The sequence below is a fragment of the Apostichopus japonicus genome, chromosome 3 (genome assembly GCF_037975245.1).
Source record: "Apostichopus japonicus isolate 1M-3 chromosome 3, ASM3797524v1, whole genome shotgun sequence".
Lineage (NCBI taxonomy): Eukaryota > Metazoa > Echinodermata > Holothuroidea > Aspidochirotida > Stichopodidae > Apostichopus > Apostichopus japonicus.
This window is the reverse complement of record NC_092563.1, coordinates 3,849,418-3,871,266: the sequence shown is the minus strand read 5'-3', so window position 1 is coordinate 3,871,266 and position 21,849 is coordinate 3,849,418. Positions and strand designations below refer to the sequence as shown.

General features: G+C 36.9%; 1 protein-coding gene across 1 annotated transcript; it reads right to left on the bottom strand.

The window, feature by feature from the left end:
• Positions 1–1,402: 1,402 nt before the first annotated feature.
• Positions 1,403–16,897, bottom strand: LOC139960561 (cytoplasmic dynein 1 light intermediate chain 1-like). Its single transcript, XM_071959012.1, has 12 exons — positions 16,743–16,897; positions 16,585–16,658; positions 15,337–15,453; positions 13,497–13,727; positions 12,655–12,821; positions 11,255–11,348; positions 10,648–10,783; positions 10,035–10,146; positions 9,066–9,164; positions 8,750–8,848; positions 8,198–8,297; positions 1,403–7,422 (listed from the first exon to the last, which is right to left on the bottom strand). Exons 1-12 carry the CDS (start codon positions 16,826–16,828, stop codon positions 7,313–7,315), a joined length of 1,425 nt encoding a protein of 474 aa, XP_071815113.1. The 5' UTR covers positions 16,829–16,897; the 3' UTR covers positions 1,403–7,312.
• Positions 16,898–21,849: the final 4,952 nt, after the last annotated feature.

Below are 21,849 nucleotides of genomic sequence, written 5' to 3'. Positions count from 1 at the left end.
CTTCAAGGATAGCAAAGAATGCAAAACGTATAAAAAAAAAACAAAGAAACAAATAGCCCAGTGGGTACAAATGAATCCTTGCTTAGTGGAATATTAAAGTGTTGTACGTCATCACTCGATATTATAATATTTGTGCCCACATGTACCAGCTATTAACCAAACACTGTATTCCAAGTTTGGATAGACTCCGAGTTAAGGTTGCGGAGTTTTTGCAATTTTAAAATTTCGGCCCCTCACCAAAATTGGACCTAAGAAAATTTCGCACCCAAATAGTCCCAAAAGCATTGTGCCCCACAAATTTGGGCCCAAGCAAAGTCTCAAAATGCATTTGAGTAGAAATAAAATTTGGCCCATCCAGCCTAAAATGGGCCCAGAATGTTTTGGGCCCAGATGGTCTACATGTACCAGCTATTAACCAACAACTGTATACCAAGACTGGCTGCAATCCCACATCCCATCATTTTTTGAGAATGAAAGTAACAAGAAGTTAACAATATGCATCACTGTTCGTCACTTAATGTCTCTGAATTTTAAAAGAACACAGAGACTACGTTTAAAGTAATTTGTGCAGTTTCACAAGGTAAAGAGACAAAAGCTTGTCGTTTAACCAACGCCTTTCTGCTCCTCCATTAAATGTCATTTCAGGTTGCGGCATTCTTGCAATGTCAAGAAATATGGTCCCAAAAAAAAATTAGGCACCACAAAATTCAGGCCCAAAGATAGTGTCCTAAAATGCATTTGAGGTGAAATAAAATTTCGGTCCACCCAGCCCCAAAATATTTTGGGCCCAGATGGTCTACATGTACCAGCTATTAAACAACAACTTGTATACCAAGTTTGGCTAGAATCCGACTTCAGGTGCCAAGTTATTGCAATGTAAAGATTTGAAGTTTGACCCTCTCAGTTGGGACGTTTTTTTTTATTATACTGTAGTGTTACGTCCCACTTCAAAGCACTAGTATTGTCAGTACCAGCAGTATGAATATCATGTTTCTATCAGATCAAGGTAAGGAACTCTTTGTAATGACAATACCAGTGCTTTGAGAGCATGATATTGTAGTACAGCTCAGGAAACGTATTAGCATTAGGAAATTGTCCCAACTGGCTGTTTGACCCCAAACCTCATTAATATTCATAAGGTCAGCCCCCAAATCAATAGAGCACACCTCACTATAATTAACGTACATGGCAAGTATGAGAACTATCCATCACTCCGCTGTTGAGTTATCGCGGACCCAAACAAGTGTCACAGACACGCCCACACAAGACAACCAGACTGTATGGGTTCCTTTGCTTCCAGCAAGGAACTAAAAACAAGATGTTTAAACCCTCCTACCTCCTTTTAAACCTCTCTACATAAGTGACCATAAACAAAGGCAAAGAGAAACATTTACAAACAATGTCATTTCTTTTTTTCCTTTCTTAGAATTTATTTCCAGATATTTTTGCTTCACATTTTTTTTTCAGGTCATTTTTTTTTTCTTAGCAAATTATGCATGCACTGAATTTCAATAGGTACATTTGACATATAAAAGCCACTACATTACATACAAACAAATATCAACATCATGTAACCATGGTTACCTATAAAGAGAGTAGCATAATGAAGCCTCATTTTGCTGGGTAAGTCCTCAACGTCGACTTTGTGAAATATGCACGATCCCTTTAAATCATGAACGAGAGAGATAAAAGGATTGCTTCGTAAATGTGAATTAACACAACCAGAATGAATGATGGGTGGATGGTCCATAAAATTGTCATCGGTTCAAAGTATCACAAGACGAAGTTCTGAAGTCTCGCAGCAAATCCACTTCTTGTTGCTATCAGTCAATAATGAACAACAAGTATGAATGATCTTTAACGAACGTATCGAATCGATAGAAAGAAACTTCACCTTTCTGAAGCGATTACAGAAGTCACCGTTTCAATATACACTACAACACAGACTCTTTTCCAAATCATATATTCTTGAGAATACTAACAAACAGTGAACGGTCTATTCCATTCCATTCGAGTGATGAAGTTTTTTCAAAGTATTCCATGTATCATTACCCTTTGTTAAAAAAACAAAAAAACTCTTCAATTGTTCAAGAAGTTACCTCTTCTACTCTGCTGGCTCACCAAAATAAAACAACAACTTGAGGAATTTTTAAAAGAGCTTTTTGACAGTTTGGCAAGTAGCTGGTGCAAGTAAACATCTTCTCATCTTTTCATTTTTTTTTGTGGCCAATATCTGGAATAAACCAAGCTTCCCAGTTAAGTTTAGTTTAGTTTGATAAACAAGTTAATAAATCCATCTGCTGATAAGTAGCTAAACCCCTCTTACTACGCACTGGTCAAGATAGCCACTTGTTTTTAATTCTAGTTCATAATTCTTGCTACAACAAATGCATACCACACTTACAACCCACTAATTCTTCTATAAACTAAACTCAATTTTACTTTTTTTAACAGTTGGCAGCAAAAGCACCATATTTTCACAACCAAAATAGATTTTAATAGAAGGAGAATAAAATGTAATATGACTGCAACCAATAATAAATTTTGAGAGACAGCACTCTCCCTACTTTCATTGTTGTTGCAACATTTTCGTAGGAAATGAAGAATTTAATCAAATTTGCCAGTCATGATTTAGCTTATCCCACCTCTTTACTTCACCTCAAGTTCCAGCTCTTCATAACCACAAACACCTTATGAATTCCCAATGTCACTCTTTAACTTGAAATAAAAAGGCAATAAAATAACTCTAGATAAGCAATAAGAATTGGATTAACGCAACTGAATTGGTCCGGGTTACACATCAAACTATTTCTAATCTGACATTTCCTAAGGTAGTCTGAAATGCAATTAAAAAAAAAAAAAATTAAACTCCTTATATCTTACTTATCCAAGTTATTTCAATTACACTTTATACTGCTTTGGTTCAATCTTCAAAAGCTGAAAATTTGGAGATGCAATAAAGAAATATATATGTGCGTCCATTACTGCTTCATTAAAATTACTTAAATAGCAACTCAATACAACTCTTCACATTGTTTAATTGAGTGACTGTAGTTGACAGACCCTGTTAAATCCACATTTTTTTAGACCCACTACCCAGGATCTTCCATGAGGACTGAGCCACAAACCCACCAGATCTCCCCCATCCCCCACCCCACCCTGCAGAATCAAAGCTCAGAATACATGAAAGCTAGCTTAGACTAAAGACTTGATTTTGAAGTAAATAAACTTCAGATATATTATTCACATCATGAAAATCCTACGACCCACTTGTGACCCACCGGAAGTGGGTCACACGCCATAAGATTGCAGACCATCGGTCTTATCAAAACAGCTAAGCTTCCAACTTTATAAACTCTTATTAATTTCTCTTAAAACTGACAAGATGGATCCAAAAGACTCTCTTTATTGCATTACCCAACCACATCCCGAGGAGAATATACTCATTATTTCTATCTAATAGCCTGATGAAATATGTTTACTATATATAAACGTAGCATGCAAGACTATAACATGACCATACTTACTTTTGTGACTATACAGATGATTGCCATGGAACCACACTGTATGAATAACTGTCAATGATTTACTAGCAAATGTTGAAGTTGACAATTCAACATTTCTATCAAATCAACCGATATTAGTGTCAAAACAAGACAGAAACACTACCTCTGGGCTTACAAGACTCCCGTATGAGAAGAACGCCTATACAAGGATATAGGCTACAGCCATTTCTGCCTTGTACTGTTAAAGCCAATCGTAAGGATTCTAAACAAGTGCACATTCTTGACCTACATACAGAACTTTGCTCAATCAGCTTGAATGAAACCAGTGAGACGTCATGTTCAATATAGAGATAGATTCAATAAATTGGGGAACAAATCTGCTGGTCTTATAAGAATAAAGCTTGCAGCATTGTAGTAAGTTACCATCCGAACAGCCAACAATCTACAATCTCTTATAAATTAACGATACTTTATCAGATTACACGGGTAGTCAAACACAAAAGAAAAGCGTTTCCATTCCTTTAGAAGGACATAATGGATACCAAATTTGTCAACTGTTCGAAGGGATCAAATCGGCAGACACAAATTTTTTTCTCTGGTAAATTTTCATTTCATTTTAATCATACGCAGACTTTTGTGTTATTACCAGACCAAAACGGGTTTGTGTGTGATGAACTATGATGTAGGAATTAATCAATACTTTTATAGCATCCTTGCCACACACACATACACACACACACCCACACATTCTTCCTTCTCCCCCACCAAAATCTGCAGCATTCCTAGTTTCAAGCCTTTTTTATTTTATTATATAAACACTGAATTATTCTACTCAGTCCAACACAAACTCACAAACGGTTGAATATATATCCCAAATGTAATGTGATGAGTTGCCGTCCACATTTAACTTTGCATTACAATTTTATTGCACAGCAAAGTGAAATGAATAACATTAATAATTGCATTTTGCCAAAGCCCTGACTAACAAAAGTGAATGAAAAAAAAAAAAAAAACACTAACATTTACTACACACTGATCTTTGTCATGCCCTCTATGCCAGTAACAAGTTGAACTATGCAACCAATTTATACAAATTAAATAGACATGTTTTAAGCTTTGTAGGTATCTTACAATTTGCCTTTAAATTTTTTTGCAAGGAAGAGGGGGGAAAAAAAATACATAAATAATAATACAGTATATCATATTTTTTTGGAAGGCCTTTGTTAATTATAAACCTTCCATGAAAGTCATAAATTGCTTAGGAAATTAAGAAGCTACTTTCCATAAGGCCACTGTAAACTTCCCTGCAGCTAGCCTTGGCCTTAACCAACAATACAATGTGAACAACCCATTAAAACTATCAGGACCAATCCCCCTACCCTCCCTGCACCCCCCTTTGCCATCCGTAATTTATGTTGCCATGGTGAATAGGACCCCCACATTACCTTAACTTACATCTGCCTATGGACCACATTGCAACCAAACATGTTACACAATATTTTTGTTATCAAAAATATTAACCATGTGTCATTTACCAATTTTTCAGACAAATATCATGTGAATGAAAAGGCTAAATTACTTCTTCTAATACTTAGATAGGATCAGACCTACATTTAAACAAATCAACAAACAAGCACTACTTTTACTGTTTGTGTTATGTCCCGATCCTATCACTTCGACAGATAAGCTCACTGCGTCCCTACTTCACATACAGACGTTACGGTCGCTGCTGACAGACGTTCGACATTTATTTTTTGAAAAGCAAAAAGGTTATAGATTTACTTATTTCTTAGCTCACATATTGTTTTGCATTATCCAGCATTGCATTACCTTAATACAACTTACAAAGATTAGCATCTCATGTGACCATCTCCCCTAACACGGATCACATTTAACAGTATGTCACGAGTCATTGAGAGAAAAGGAAAAAAATCCCATAGAATTCTTTGTATAAATTAACTTCACATCCTTACACTAGGCCAGCTTTTCAGGATAACCAAGTTTCCTTGTACGTAGGTTAATAAAATCCACTACCTTTGAGTCCTGTTCTCGGAATCTATGGATATCTTCAGGGACTGCATAGCATAGTAAGGACATTTTAGTTACAAGCATTAAACTGTGCAGTATATAATCCTACTACAGTGTAATCGGCTAAAATGTCTTACTAGTTTGGAAGACGCATTAAGATCACTAATCGGTTCATAGAGAGACGGTTAGTATGATTCAGGAGGTGAGAAATGAGTCCAAGTTAACTTTTTTCTTTCAATTAACGTGAAATTCCATCTCTCTTTCCCATCTACGTTCTCAAATGACAGATAATCTATCGCAAATGATGCGACCATCAAATTAACCTTGTTACAGTTTACACAAAGAATCAGAAAGAAAACCACCTTTAACAACCACAAATAGAAGGCATATTTTAATGAATGGCTAATTAAGCTTGCTTTTGTGCTGAGCTCAGATACTGTAATGACAGTGAACCCCCCCCCCCCAAAAAAAAAAAGAAGAATGCTGAGAAGTGCTGAACTGAAGCAAGAGTGCACTATATATTTGTGTGATATTTATCAAAATACTGTTTAAAAGCCTGTCACCTTTTCCTTCTATGAACTGTACAATCTTGCTTAACGAAGACTCAGTCCAAGATCCCAATTAAAACAATAATACCTTGAAAGGTACAATCATCTCATCTTCAGATATAACTTGAGGTAACAAAATATGCACTTTGTTCAACTTCTACAAGAGCGGGGATATCCTGTTAAATATATTAATTAAAAATCTTTAAATCTAACAGGAAATGGACCGATTGAATTAAGATCTTTGATATCACCTCAGACATTTGAAAAATCATCATCATCCAATTTGACCTTTCAGTGTTTACAACATATCAGAAAAAAAAAAATCTATATTGAATTCCTCCTCAGGTATCAAAACCATTCACATTGGATTCAGTGTAACAAAAAAAATAATAATGCAACTCCGAAAAGTCAATAGACTAAAACAAAAGAAAGCAAAATGTGAAATAAACTTTCCCAAACGTCGATGAGGAAAACAGGATTTGTTTCCCTCAGGTTTACGTAAGATACCATTAACCTGCCTGTACATGTAGAGGGATTTCTCACCCTTCCTTAAAGCACTAATCTACATTGTTTACTGCGGCAGTGCATTGCAAAGGAATACAAAACCGTCAAATGAAATTATACAAAGCAATGGAACAAATCTAGTCAACAAAAAAGTGTTCCTTGTGTGATACCAGACAAAACACAGCTTATGATATCACTTACCACCACCACTTCCCCCCCCCCCCCTCCACCGAAACCACCTCACTGAATTCCGTTCCCTCTTTCCCCTACGCAGCTCAATGTTTTGGTTTTGTTTGTATGAAATGTTAGCGAGAGAGTGAATCCTACCCTGCATCAGTACACCTTACAAAAGGACTATCATTTTAAACAATAACAGCCAGCAAGAAGGTTTTGAAGATAATTCGATGATCCCCATTTTTTTTTGTAGTATTACCGTAGATTCATCCACCAGCAACACTGGACTACTTAACCCTTAAAGCAACCACGAAGACTCCTCCTCTAGCATCGACCAGTGGAGCAAGAATGCCACCTTTGTCGACTTGGAATAGTTTAAGCACACTTAATCTAAACTTAAGGCCTTTTAGTCTCCTTGTTTTCCCCTTTTGTCTTAGGCTGTTTACCCAGCTAGATACCTGCATACCCATTAAGATGATTAATGAATGGTGCAATAAATACATGGACCTTTTAAAGACTTAGCTGAAGTATGAGATGCCATAGTAGTCATGATCAGGATGCAGAGTTACTGGAAGGAGAGGTTGCTGATTGGCCGGGTACTGGCTTACGACCTTTAGTCATTCTGTCCAGTTCTGCCACGGCGTCGCTCCTCACTGAACCAGCTGAGAGGAAGAAAAGGAATTCGGATATACTAAGTTTTAAGCAAAGACGGTCGCATAAATCTGCTATTAGACAAATTATAACTGACTAAAAGATGACTCTTTACAGCAGCTGTCTGAGTTTAGGAAGGAAGGGTTAGGAGGCTGACTGAAGCACCATAAGGAACTCTATCGATGTGATCATCCTGGATGAAAAATGGCTTATACCAACACTTAGCTATCTGATGAGTTATGAGAGAACTGCAAGGGCAGGCATGTAATTGTGGTGTAACCGTGGCAACTATTCCTACTACTTCTGGTAACTAAGGATTACAATTACCAGCCAAGTCAATCGGGACTTTAGAGCATTTGCCAAAGCATCAGTGACAGTAACACTAGTGACAGTAACATTAGTGACAGTAACAGTAGTGACATTAACACTAGTGACAGTAACACTAGTGACAGTGCACTAGGCCTGTTTAACTGTAGAAATGTAACATAAACGGCTGCTTGAGTGTCTATAGTGAGGTGCTCATAACCCTATCATTACTAGCATATCAACAACACCACCTTGCTTTTACAACGCCTGAGTTGGGAGATGGTAGTCACACTCACAAAAAAATAGCTTTCTCACAAGACCGGATTATTTTTAAAAATTACTACCACCTTTGACATATTTTCTAGTCAAACAAATAACATTAAATCATTATAGTTAACATTTCACTAATCACTAAGTTCATGCTCAGGCATCACAAATGTCTCTAGTGCTGTAACTTCTCTCTACATCTCTTCTACTTACTCGGCTTGCCAGGAGAACCTGCCGTCTTTTTACTCAACAAACTGTTAAAGAAATTAGCTAAGACGCCCTCGTTGGTGCCTGCAGCTGGTCCTGCTTCACCCTGAAGAATAAAACAAGAGAGAAAAGAAGGTTAAAGAGAAGGAAAAAATGGGAGTAGACCTGAAATACAATGCCAAAAACAAAGTCAGTAATCTTTAATGGCATAAAATTATAACCACAGACATCTATCTGGGGGTAAGACTGAACTGAATACCATCCCACGAGTTGTTAAGAAAAATGCGGAAAGCAGCTTCATTTACACATTTTTTATTGGAGTTCTGTGCTTTCTTGAGGTCAGGACACTGTTCTGCAACCTCAACCCCCCCAACCATCCCCCTCTAGCAACACTAATTCTACTGCAACGTATGGAACTGCTACATCATCGCATGTAGCATATATCAAACTTCTGTTACTTTAAAGCATTTACATCTGTGGTAGAGACTTAACTCCTAAGAGACCTAAGTCCTGATTCCCTTCCAGAACACAGTTACATATCAAAAACAGGGTGCCTACCCTCATTCTATTGGCTCCTGTTATTGGTGTGACATTGGCAACATTCGGCGATGTTCTCCTTTCTGGTAGTCTGACTCCAGGAGATTTTTGTGGTGATTCCTGCACGGTGAAGGTCAAAATACAAATGTTACTTCTTTAAGAGTGGCTTTCTTCTACATTTTGGTTTGTACTTTATTTCTGTTAACCTCTTTAAGAATTGAAGAAAAAAAAGTTAAGAAAAGCTAGAGGCTGTAATGTGTTTTAATATTTAGGGTCAAAATTAACATGTTAGGTTGAATTATTTTCCTTTAAATTAATAAAAGGTTGAATTATTTACCTTGCCTCCTGAGGAAGCTGTTTTACTAAGGACTCCCTGCTGCTTGAGTAAGAATGTCTGTTCATCCTCTGCTACAACCTCTTTGTTCTCTTGCAACGTCTAGAAATCAAAGAATATTGATCAGTTCAATACACAACATACAAGAGATCACTTCAGATCTACTCCCTGTTACTATTACAGTTTCAATTAATTTTAATTTTTTTATATAATTTTTAATTTATTTTTAATTAATTTTTATTTCACTTGAATTCCCAATGCAGCCAATAGCTTGTAGGCTGTTTCAATATTTCTTTGAATATTTCTTTGAAGAACAGATAAAATGTGCAAACTTGGCAGAGTGTTTTGGCCTTTTCTTTGGCAAGATTAATGTGTAACAACCACTTTACATCAGAGGTAATTCTCTCTGAGAAGGTATGGGGAAAATAAGCCTACTGTTTTATTCTTAGTGGTTGTTCAAACATAAATACTATGGTAAAACTTTGTAATGTCTCACACCAATTTTTGTTTTTGTTCCTTAATTTTTCACAAATCAGTTTACAAACTTTTCTGTTATAAGAATAAATAATAAGTTCCTGTTCAATGACTGTCGTCTTTGCGTACATATTTAGCTTCACCTTAATGAAGAGTCAAACCTTACTTCCTGTTTTGAGAGCGAGCATCTTATTTCCATACACCTGGTATCACTTATATGACAGTGTAGTATGGTTACCAAGGTTACCAGCAGACAGCACTGTCAGTATGAGTACCAGTAGAAATCTCCTTTGGAGTACAAGTATAAGGCTCTGAGCACAAGTGTGAGTACGTCATCTTGCACCAGTGTCCTACACTAAACTTGAGTACGAGTACCACTAACTATTTAATGAGTGTGAGTACAAGTACAGACAAATACCAGTACGAGTACTCACACCCACTGCAAGTCTGGTTTGACCAACGACCACGAATGAAGAATTGTAATCCAAAAGGTCTTACCTTCCTCACGATTGGTTTCATGATGACCTCGTCAAATGATTTATCTGGGCTGAGGTTTGGCATGTTCTCATACAAAATGCTGATTTTCTGTAAACTGTCCCACCCTGATGGGCTGTAAAGTTAAATTTTTAACAAATATAGATTTGACTTTTTTATATCTTCCATATATGTGATACCTACCAGGACACTACCAATACCCATCCCATCTTTATTACGATAGGTTACATTAAATTATCAGTGTTAGTGTTCAAAATCTTACTGTCCATTCCATCAGAAACACATACTACATGATACCGATGGCAGAAATGCAAGCCTGTTACTCTTTTAAGAAGTTAGTCAAAACAACAGCATCTTGTATGAGATGCACGGCTAGACGTTATTAAGTACCAGGACACTGCATCACCAATATGTTGTCTAGCATGTCATCACAAATTATTCAATGTGCAAAAAATTACATTTTTCTAACATTCTCATATACATTCTAACCTTGACACAGCAATAATTTTTTTTTTTAAATAGTTGTTACATGAATCAATGGGACTCCTTTACCTCCTTATTTGGAAGGATGGATCTTTCAAGCCTTGTAGCAAACCCGCAAACAAAAAATACTTACATAAATATAGCATCCTTTTCTACAACGAGTGCTGGCATGCTGAACGGGAAGCTGTATATTCTGTGGATCATATATTTGTACAATAAGTCACAGTTCTTGCTTTCTTTGACAGAAACATAAAACAGAGATGCACCATCTGAGATTTGAGATGTTAAGGTATAACGTCATCAGCACGATGAAAAGAGTAAACGTTTTTACAAGTTTACGGTCAGGATTCAAAAAATGAAAAGGCAATGTTTAGATCATGCCATTTTAAATAATGCATTCATGAAATTATTTTGCAGAATGTTAATTGCAATAAAAAAAAAACTTTGCAAAACACTGTCAAAGTTTAGATTATCAAATACAGTTGTTCTGGAACATACCATTACACCTAGTAGGTAATCAGTTGAAACAACATTGCTTCCAAGAGTTTCAATGCAACAAAGTTAATGTTAAGAGCACCGAAGACGAGGTTCTTTTACTACCTGAATAACTGAAGTGTTCTTTCTACTACGATACCTTCTCCCCTCTTTGCCCCCCCCCCTCCTTAAAACCCCCCTCCTATCCCTGTTGCTTTCCCTACAGTTCTGCTGTTGATATTGTCATCTACAAACTTCAAGGATACAGTTCAAACAGAATTTCCGTATGTGCTGCTGCATGAAGTCCAAATGTTCTTCTCTGTAGTCGTTATCTTTTTCCAGAGCTGACACAGAATCAGACTGAAAGAAGAAAGAACAGCCATAATTTTTTTTAAGATCCTAATCAATTTTAATAAAGATTCACATTTAGGCCTCACACATTATAAAACTGGAAATTATGCAAGCTCATAGCTCACTGACAGATGTTCAGTTAGATGAAAATTTAAGCTTCATCTTGAATTTGTAAGCCCTAATGAATTACAATGTTTTCCTTACCTTTCACACAAAGGCCATTCAATCATGTCTACTGAGCCTAACTTGCTATTAATTATTATCTGGCAACTTACAAACAGGTCAGGATATTTAGTACCATAGTGGATGACAGAATATGGAATGCCCCCAAAGCGGAATTCAGCTACAGCCACAGAGTATGATAAATGTGAATACTATACACCTTATTCTCATTTAGTAATATACATAGAATAGCCTTGTTACAGTCCTCAATTTGGCACAGTTACAGACATTGTGGTCCAGTCACTAATCAGGCCTCTGAATTCAGGATATTTACTGGCTAAATGCCTGTGGATTATATGGTATGCCAGTAGGGGAAAGAAAGGGGCATTTGCACTTTTCTGCCAGTTATGATTTCTGTACCTTACGTTAGCCTAGTTTTACTGCTTACTATCAGCAGATATAATTGGTCTGCTCCAATAAGCCTTTGCAGCAATACTGCACTCTGACCTCTATGTAAATCCACATATTTATATTTACAATACTTCATTTTGACTTGACCCCCTAAATACTAAACTACACATTGACCTTTATGATACTATATTCACCCCACATTAATAACATATGCTAACCTTAAGGATACTACAGTTGACATCACTACCCTCACCCCCCCCCCCCCCTCAGTATACTGCATAATTATCTTGAGCATACATGTTGTTTTGAACCTCAAATAAGACATGTTGACCTTCAGGATATTACAGTTGACCCCTCCCCCACCCCCCTAAGTATACTACATATTGTTGAGCATACTAAATGTTGTTTTGACACTCTAATATAAATGTTGACCCTTAGGAGATAACATTTTACCCCTTCTCTTCCCCCCCCCTTGCCATAAGTAAACTACATATTGAACTTGAGCATACTAAATGTTGTTTGGCCTTCAAATTATACATGTTGACCTTTAGGATATAAAAGCTGACCCCTCCCCCCCTCCTCTCCACCCTAAGTATACTACATAATGAACTTGAGCATACTTCATTTTGTTTTTGGTGCTCAAACAATATATGAGTGAGTAATACAAGTACAACATAGACCATTGAGTGTTACACATGTGACACACTCAAAATTCTTACAGACACATGAACAAATTTCTTACTTTGGAGACTACTACAGCAATTGGAACAGCTAAATTTTGTGTGAGAGTGGTTTCTCCTAAAGGAAGGACGACTTGTTCCTCATCTCCTTGAGCAGCTATTGAGGTCTTCCGACTACTTTCCTGCTCACCCTCTTCAGGTTCTGTGTATTCCTGAAACTGTTGCACAACTGTTCAAAAACAGAAAGGAAAGATGACTATAACATTAATTGTCTTTTATATCTTATAATATGACTATGGAAATGCTTACTACTACTTATAAACATTTATGGGGAAAATATCTGGGAAAAAAAAAAATGAAATTCTGATCATTTTCTGCTTTTGTACAAGTGGAGAAACTTGGCAGTTACTTTAAAGATGAAAGCGGGTACTCATGATATTCACTTCCAAGACTCAGTGCTACATGATAGTGCTGGTGAGGTAGTTTTGGCACTCAACTTCTTTCATTACCCACTAATACAGCAACAACCACTGAAACAAGAAATTGAGCTCATACTTATCACCCGTTGCAGGTTCCACAAGTAACAACGTTTGCCTGTCTATTCATCTTTCCCTCAATAAAACTCTTTATCAACATGAACACTGATTGAACTAAACCATCATTAACAGATTTCATTCAAGATTAACTGTTACTTGAAAGATCCTCGGATCACATGAGAATAATACTTTCAGATGGTCTTACGACTTCACACTGGTAGATGCCTCTTCGTCAACACAAATATGTTTTAAATATTCAAGGCAGCCAAACTGGGAAATACTACGGCAATCATAAATCTGTCTACAATTGCAATGAAGTACGTTGACCCCCATCCCTGTGTTGGTTTTCTACTGGTAAAAATACTCACGTCTTTGTTCTAGCTCTTTCAGCTTTTGTGGAGGAATTCGTAGTGAGTCTATGTGCCGCCTTAATACCTTTGTGTACTTTTCTAAGGAGTCTATAATGTTCCATGGCTGTGACATATCTACAACTATGATAATGAAAGCATGCTCTAGACTCTCTGCGGTCAGAGCATATCGCAATAAATCCTGGTAATCATCCTCTCCTCCGAGAATCCAAACACCGCATCTTGTTGAATCTGAGAGGGGAAAAAAAAAGAAAAAAATAATTAACTTTAAAGCTGAATTCTACTTGGCTTGCCCCAAAATCTGAAGATACCATACAAAACGGCTACTTGAAAGATAATGGTACCTGGATACATCAACTGTTGCTTTTGTGTCCACCGGAAGTATGAAATTAGGACAGAAACTTCTAAGATTTGTCAACCATAGAACATCCCATAACATGTTTACCATACTAATTAAATTTGTGGGACACAAAATTTCTGCATTGGATCACACTGTTTATAAATGAGTGGAATGGAAATAGTGCAATAAAACATACTGCTAGATAGGAATTTGAATCAGGGACCTCTGGATTTCAAGCCCAGGACCCAACCAACTGAGCTATCCATCCCTGAGTTAGCGGTAATCCCTATATAGTTATTTCTTTGTTGAGGGCGCCAGTCAGAAGCCAAAGTAGTTAGCATACTGTGTTACAAGGGGTCGCAGACTCTATAAGACCCAGAAAGCGACAGGGAAGGGATTTTGAGAGAGTCTGGCTTTTGTTTATAATATATGTAACCCAGAGGTCACTGTTTCTAATCCCATTCTAGCCGTGTATAATTGCACAGTCAGTTTTCTCTTGTTCATTTACAAATTGCTTAACTTTCAGTACTGCTATGGTGAGAACAACATGTATCTCTTAGATCAGAAGTTATCTAGTCATGACTGTATATTTTATGTCATGTTTCAAATTCCAACCCAATGAAAAACTACAGTTTGAATCTAATGCCCACAGATGCTCTTTGTATTTCATTACTAAATTTACTCCACCATATTATTCCAATACTTGCCTTGTGTGCTCAAATGACTAGTATAATGTCCCATGGATTAAGCATTTTATCTTGACTAACAAGGTGCAATTAGCTGGTAATTAGCCTTACCAGTAAGAGACACTGAGTAATATATGAACATCAATTCTTATTTGCAGGTCAGGCTAAATCTTGGTATAGTAGGTTTGAAAGTACAGTCACCTAGGCTAAGAAAGTGTGCTTGCTTTGAAAATGAACATGCTTTCTTGATGTTTTAAGTACTTCTTGGGACCTTATTCGACAAAACTAGACTAACTAGTAATAAATTATAAGCTCAAAAGTAATTTGCATTGCAAAGGATGTAACACAGCAAATTTATGCCACCAGGTGTTTTAATGTACATAACAGAAAATATCTGTCGGATTGCATCGTAAGTTGCTATTCAGGTAAAAGGTGGATGATCTTTGTATTTCACTTAAACACATCAAACATTTCACATGAACTTTTGAAGTAACAAAGTGTATCAGTTGTATGCAATATGCAGCGCATGTAATAGACAATCTGGAATATTTTTGTTTTGCCTTGCAATTAAATAGGATGCAATTCAGGAAGTCGACCCTTTCTCCCCCCACCCCCCCCCTCCAAAAATATTCTTTGCAGGATTTAAGGAATTCATGTGTACCTGAAATTCTGCAAAACGCACCATAATGCAAATACTCTGCCTTCAATATCTTGTAGAGTTAGAAACATAGCAGTTGCAATGCTGTACATTTCAATAGTATCTGACGATGTAACAGAATGGGTAAGAGGCTTTATATTTTGAAATTTTACTCACCGTCTCTGTCTTCATCCCTGACATCCAGGTAGAGATATTCTAATCCAAAACCTTTCTTTGGATCTTCCACTCCTTGTAGTCTTGAAATCAGTGTTGTTTTACCAGATTCATCTTCACCTATAGAATACAAACAACATGAAAAAGCACTCCTACCATGTAATCCATCACTGACACATTGCTGCAAGTAGTGGCTATGTAGTGGCTATGCACAACAGCAGTTATCTTCATATATTTCCCTTAGTCAATTATTTCTCTGCTACAAATCATCAAATATATCAGGACTTCATGCAAATATTTGCTGAGGTGTGGTTAATGGAATATGATGATGGATTTTCTTGTTATCACATATATAGCTACAGTAAAATTCCTTTAGAAGAAGAACATTAGTACATTGTGTACTTTTTGAGCATTTCTAGCAGAATAAGAAGTAATTAAAATACTTAACAGCCATCTAAAGGATATCTAAATCATTAAACTTAACCATGTATCCTTCAATTTTGAAATTTGCTACCTTACTTTCTTGGAACACCATAACAAAGGCTCTTACAGATTATTCTAAAACTTATGGTTCAAATGAAACCTCACACTTATCATATGGAGTACAAACATGTGCTTAGACTGATTTCTGAAAAGTTACTAATAAAGTTGGAAATATCAGGCTAAGATTTTTGAAAGTGAGCATAGGTAATTAGGTATATAAACAAACTTGAACAAAGAAACTTGTGCCTCAGTAAAGATAATGAACATTACTGTCAGTTTTCTAAACACGCCTGTATTTTGATATAATGAACTGAAAACAAAAACTAATATTGTTTGACCTGAGCATTTAAGAGAGTAGTTGTATCATTCTCTTAGCACTTGGCCCAACATTAGTCATAGAGTAATTAGCTTCACAAATTCAGCTATGTTATTGCCATATTGATAACACAACTTCCGTCCTTAAAATTCAATTTGAATCAAATGTGCCTAACATAATAGCATCAACGTCATATTAATATTTGTTAGGCATATATTTGCTGATCCTATCCTTTGCTATCATTATTATCAATGAAGAAGTCTAACTCTGAATTTACATGTCTCCTGACGTTAGACTTTGACTGGTCTGGTATCACTGCGTCAGTAACAGTGGCAATTTTACGTTGGTAGCAGTAGCACAACTGAAGTTAGTAGCAGTAACACAGTACTGTCTGTATACTGTTAGTGTTACGTTCACTTATGATGTACAAGGCGAATAGCCTACACACTTACCTAATACAATAACCGTCTTACAGGTCGGTAACTTCGAACTTGTGTGCGATGACACTTCACTCAGTATCGATGACCTGCAACATAAAGAAAAACAATATGTACAGCAAACTAAAACAATGATATTGTCAAGAACGCTGTAAGATTGGGATGAAACTGACCATAGATTTTGTTGCTCATCTTCCACATTTTCTGCACCATTTCCTGTCTGAGACACGGTGGAGTGCTGATCTACGTTCCGCGCCATCTTGTTTCGCTATTGGCGAAAATGCCCGGATGTAAACAAGGCGAGGTTCTTTCTGCACAGATGTTAGATATCATGAATCCATTTCGGTGACGTATCTATAGATGAGTCATACCAACTGACTAGCAAACGGGTACATTTCTAGGGATCGAGGGTTGGGAAGGGGGGCAGGGGATAGGGACGGGCAGAGTGGGAAAGCTAAAATTTGGCCCGTTCGCTTACAGTATGCATAATTTGATATTACATATTTCAACAAAAGATTTAAGATGATAAATGTTGTCTAAACGTTAATTTTCATATTTGAAGACAGTTAAATCCCACCGTTTCCAGCCTTTATTGTATTTTTAAACTGCCTGTTGTTTTGTTTTTCTTCAGTTTTCTTACATCATTTAAAGGCATTGAAAACTCGCCCCAAACCGCGTGCCGCTCTGAAAAAGTTACCTTTCCGTTGCTTGCAAATGACATTTTCTTCTTGTCGCTACAAAATGCAGACAGTAATGAAACGTGATACCCTGTTATCTTTTATCTAGACCTGGGAAGTCCACGCTGCTATGTACAATGTGTTGTGGGTATTGACCGTAGCTGTATGTATTGACTGTACACTAGTGTCTAATTACCGACGGTAGCAAGCTGTGTATTTTCTGGGGTCGATGGTGGTGTCTAACACTTCTGATACACCTCATTCGAAACTAGGTCAGATTACAGGCATGAGACGTTTCTTTGTGCGCGAGTCTTCACACTTCGTACTGTGTTCATCAAATCAAAACGACCGTAGAGAAGTCTAACAGACTCGTAAACATGTAATCAATTGAGCTCCTAAAACATGCTTTTAATAAATAACAACTGTGTGAGACAAACGGTGTTTAAAATCATCCATTGATACTCTGATTTTTGACATATTTTTATGTGTGACAATTTATATGACAATCAGTCAATAGTTCTGTAAAATGACGCAGCTGACATCATTATCGATTTATGCTAACATCATGCATTATCAATACTGTTCTTAACTGTTGAAGTTACAAACTAGAATGCAAAATGCATTGGGGTTTCGATGACTTCAGTGCACTAGACTTCTGCTTGTTAGTATAACCAAAACTAGCTGTTACAATAGAAATGGCACGAACCACCCTTTTGATACAGTTAAACTTTGTCATGATAAACACAGGTTTATCATGGTACTCATGGAGCTCACAGGTACTCATGGAGCTATAAACGCTTATAGCTCCATGGTCTACTGTACGTGGCTATACACACCTCCACCAAAAACACTAGGGGTCTTGTACTCAATGTTATAAATCCACACCCAAGTATAGTAGGTATCCGCGATTTCCATCGTTAGATATCATGTAAACGGTTTGTCAGAGTTTGACCTCTGGTGACCTCAAAGGAGATTTTACCTCAAATTAGCAACAGGATTCTTGTACTCAATATGGCAAATTCATATACCATGTATGAAAAGTGTCCATGATTTCTACCATCAGAAATTATGTTTTCAAGGTATTCAGGCCTCAACATATATTTTTAAAAGTACTCGTTATTTGGCGACCATGACTTAACATCTACTCTATATAACCGCTGTACTACAAAGAGTACACCCCTTTGCACGCAAAGTAAGGCTTCCGAGCAGCACGTTGAAGCCAATGCAAATATGTTCAAGTTTTGAGTTTTAGATTCTACGGATGCCCATAAGCTCATTTCCAACTGCGAATAGCCTCCTATTCGTATTAGGCGTTACGCACATGTTATATGATAGGCTGGTCGGTGGGAGATACGGTTGCTTATAAAACAAGGTTTCCACAATTTGGCGTCTGGTGACTCCAAATGACCTTTGACCTCAATTAAATCTTGTACTGAACGTGTCACAACTACATACTAAATATGAGGTTCGTCCAACCTTTCCTTCTTGAGTTATCGAGTTAACAAGGTTTTCACAATTTGACTTCTAGTGACCCTGAATGGACTTTGACCTCTATTAAAAACAATAGGGACTTTGAACTCAATGTGGTACTTATTCACACGAAATACGAGATTGATCCAAGCTTTCCTTCTTGAGATATTGTGTTTACAATGTTTACACAATTTGCCCCCTGGTGACCCCGTTTGCTCCTAAATGTGGTCCTCCTACTCACGAAATATGATATTGGTCCAAGCTTACCTCCTAGAGATATCGTGTTTACAAGGTTTTCACTATTTGGCCCCTGGTGACTCCAAATGACCTTTGACCTCCCCACAAACAATAGGGTTATTCTACTCAATGTGATACTCGTATACACAAAATAGGCGGAGTGTATAGCCTAGTGGTTAACGCCGGCGTCTCCCAGTCATGAGATCCCCGGTTCGATTCCCCGCCGACAGCAATGTGTGTCGTCTGGCAAGGGTGTTGTTCAATAACAACTTCCTGACATGGACGTTAAATGGATGTGTGCCGAGAGATTGGCTTCGGTCAGCTTGCGAGTCTATAAGCCTCCATGGCTTCTTTCGCGAGTTCCTGCTTGCGGGAAGATCACATATACATACATACATACATACAAAATATTAGACCGGTCCAAGCTTCCCTTCTTGAGATATCGTATTTACGAGCGAGGCGTCACACACACACACACACACACATACACACACTCTTCGCCTGCATGACTGCATAAATTACGATTATCATCGAGACCAAAAATGAAAAAAAAAGTCGTAGTCGTACCGTATCGGTAAGTAAAAGTAATCACTGGGAAAACAGCTGAAAACACATTTGAAGCATTCAACATAATCTTTAAAACAGCACAATCGACGTGTCAAATCCCGTTCATCGATTATGACCTTCGAAAAAAGAAATTTTCTGCAATGAGGCGTTGACGAAAATGATAGCTACTGTAATACGAAATTTTAAAGTAACAATTACAACTATAGGCTAGAATAGTACTTCGTACTGGTGAAGGCCCCGTGCACACTACGTACGATTATACAAAAGTAAGTGTTAAATTATATGAGACGAAGCGATACGATGCCGGTATAAGACACGTTCAATAGATCAAATAACCACAATATTGTTTAGTACGATAACTCATCGGATTGCGATGTCTTATTTTGAATACTTCTCAATCATAACCAGGCTACTCAACACGAAATTAATGTCCATATCCCCTATATCGAGGTCTAGTACGCGTTCTGCCAGGTATCCACTATATGCTTTTCTTTTCTTCAATTGATGTACCCATACCGCCCCGACCCCTCCCGCCTTCTCAGTGTTGGTCCAAATAGAGAAACAAACTGGTTCAATTGGTGTTCAACACACCTTGTACCGTTGCCTACATGATGTATGAATTTCGTTCATCGAAGCGTACTCTATACCATGACACTATGATGTTTACAAGACACGACAACAAGATCTTCCCAACCGTACGTCGACGATGCATTTATCGCATGAAATTATCGGTTGCAATGTGAAAACGTATCTTGTCGTATTGTGAGCGGGGCTTTAGGCCTGCACGGCGAGCCATACAACCACTATTGGAACTGACCTTTCATCTGCATTTTTTTTCATTTTTTTTCATTTCTTTATTCCAGTATAAATTTACAGAGAAATTTATAAATAGGATAAAAATATAACAATATACAAAACATCAAAAATACAGGTTAAGACATATAAAAGTTTATAAGACTAAGTTAATAGTGAAAACATAAAAAGCGTTACAAAAGTTATCAAAATTATCAAGAAGCTACAACAAAGGATCTAAGAAGCTGTCTTTACCAGTTTACAAAAAGGGGCTGCACTGTAAATAAAACGAGTTCTTAAATAGTAAAATTCTAAAACATTATCAAAAAGCTACAATAAAGGATCTAAGGAGCCGTTTTGTACAAATATGGCTGCTCTGTAAATAAACGAGTTCTTAAAGAGTATAATTCTAAAAGATGGCGTAATATTTGGATTTCTCAAATTGTAAAAATTTGTCCTATTGCACAGAGAGTTGAGCTTGGAATGTAGAGGATGTTCGTTAGAAGTTTGAATATTTTTGACAACTCGTATAAATTCATTCCTAGCAGATTCATTGACTTTATGTACAAGATTCTCATAATTAGCCTAAGCCTGAAAATTTTTGAACAAAATTTAAGAAAACTTCTTATTCTTCTCTTATCGTGCTTAAAATGGTACCATAATGGAACCGCATATACTAGGATCGGCAAGACAGACGCCGCGAACACCCTTTCTACTGTAAAACTGGAAAAGTATGGGACAGTGAATGCTAATGTCGAAACAATATAATACACTTTAGCTAACATTTTCGAGATATGATTTTTAAAAGTTAACTTATCGTCAATGCACACTCCTAGATACATAGTGCAAGAGGTACGTTCAACGCACGAGCCCTGAATTATAGTTCTCTGTTCTTTAACATTCATTAAACCTTTGTGCTTAACATTTATATTTTCAAACAAGATCTCTGTACAGGCGGCTCTGTACAGGCGGCTCGATACATAGTTTTGACCTCTCTAGACACACGTTAGGTACAAAACGCGATTTCAGACCTTTAAAGTATTGTTATAATTATACGAAATTGTGTAGCTGTTTATCCTCCGCGGGCATGGGGAAAATTAATTTTACTAAATGTTGCAAGGAAGGCCAAAATTTCATTAGTTAATGTGCAAATGTCGTGATCCTCTTGAAATATTCATTCACAATATGCAACGCAACACTTTCGAAATAACCAAGTGATATCTTTAGAAAAAAGGAACGAAATCGCTGGAGAGACAAGGTCGACATTTGAAGAGAAGGGCATATTTTGAGAGGTTACTGTAATGTGGGTGACAATATAGTAAAATGTTTGAGCCTAAATAAGTACATATTGAAATTGTAGGTTGAAAAAATGAAATGGCGATATTTCGAAATAGAGAGGCAAAGTTTAAACGGCTTGCCATACTACACCCCACCTCATTTCTTCCCTCACTTCAGGATAGCTTCGGTCATATGGCAAGCCATTTTATTTTTTATTCAGTATTTATTGATATCAACAATTATTTAATGATATCAAAAA

What these genes read in the sequence shown, in the direction of transcription:
- LOC139960561 (XM_071959012.1), bottom strand. Translation starts at nt 16,828, where the DNA reads ATGGCGCGGAACGTAGATCAGCACTCCACCGTGTCTCAGACAGGAAAT. An exon ending in TTGCTGTAGTAGTCTCCAAA is followed by an intron (nt 11,349 to 12,654) that starts GTAAGAAATTTG and finishes TTCTTCTTTCAG; the next exon opens with TCTGATTCTGTGTCAGCTCT. An exon ending in ACGGAAATTCTGTTTGAACT is followed by an intron (nt 10,784 to 11,254) that starts GTATCCTTGAAG and finishes CTCAAATCTCAG; the next exon opens with ATGGTGCATCTCTGTTTTAT.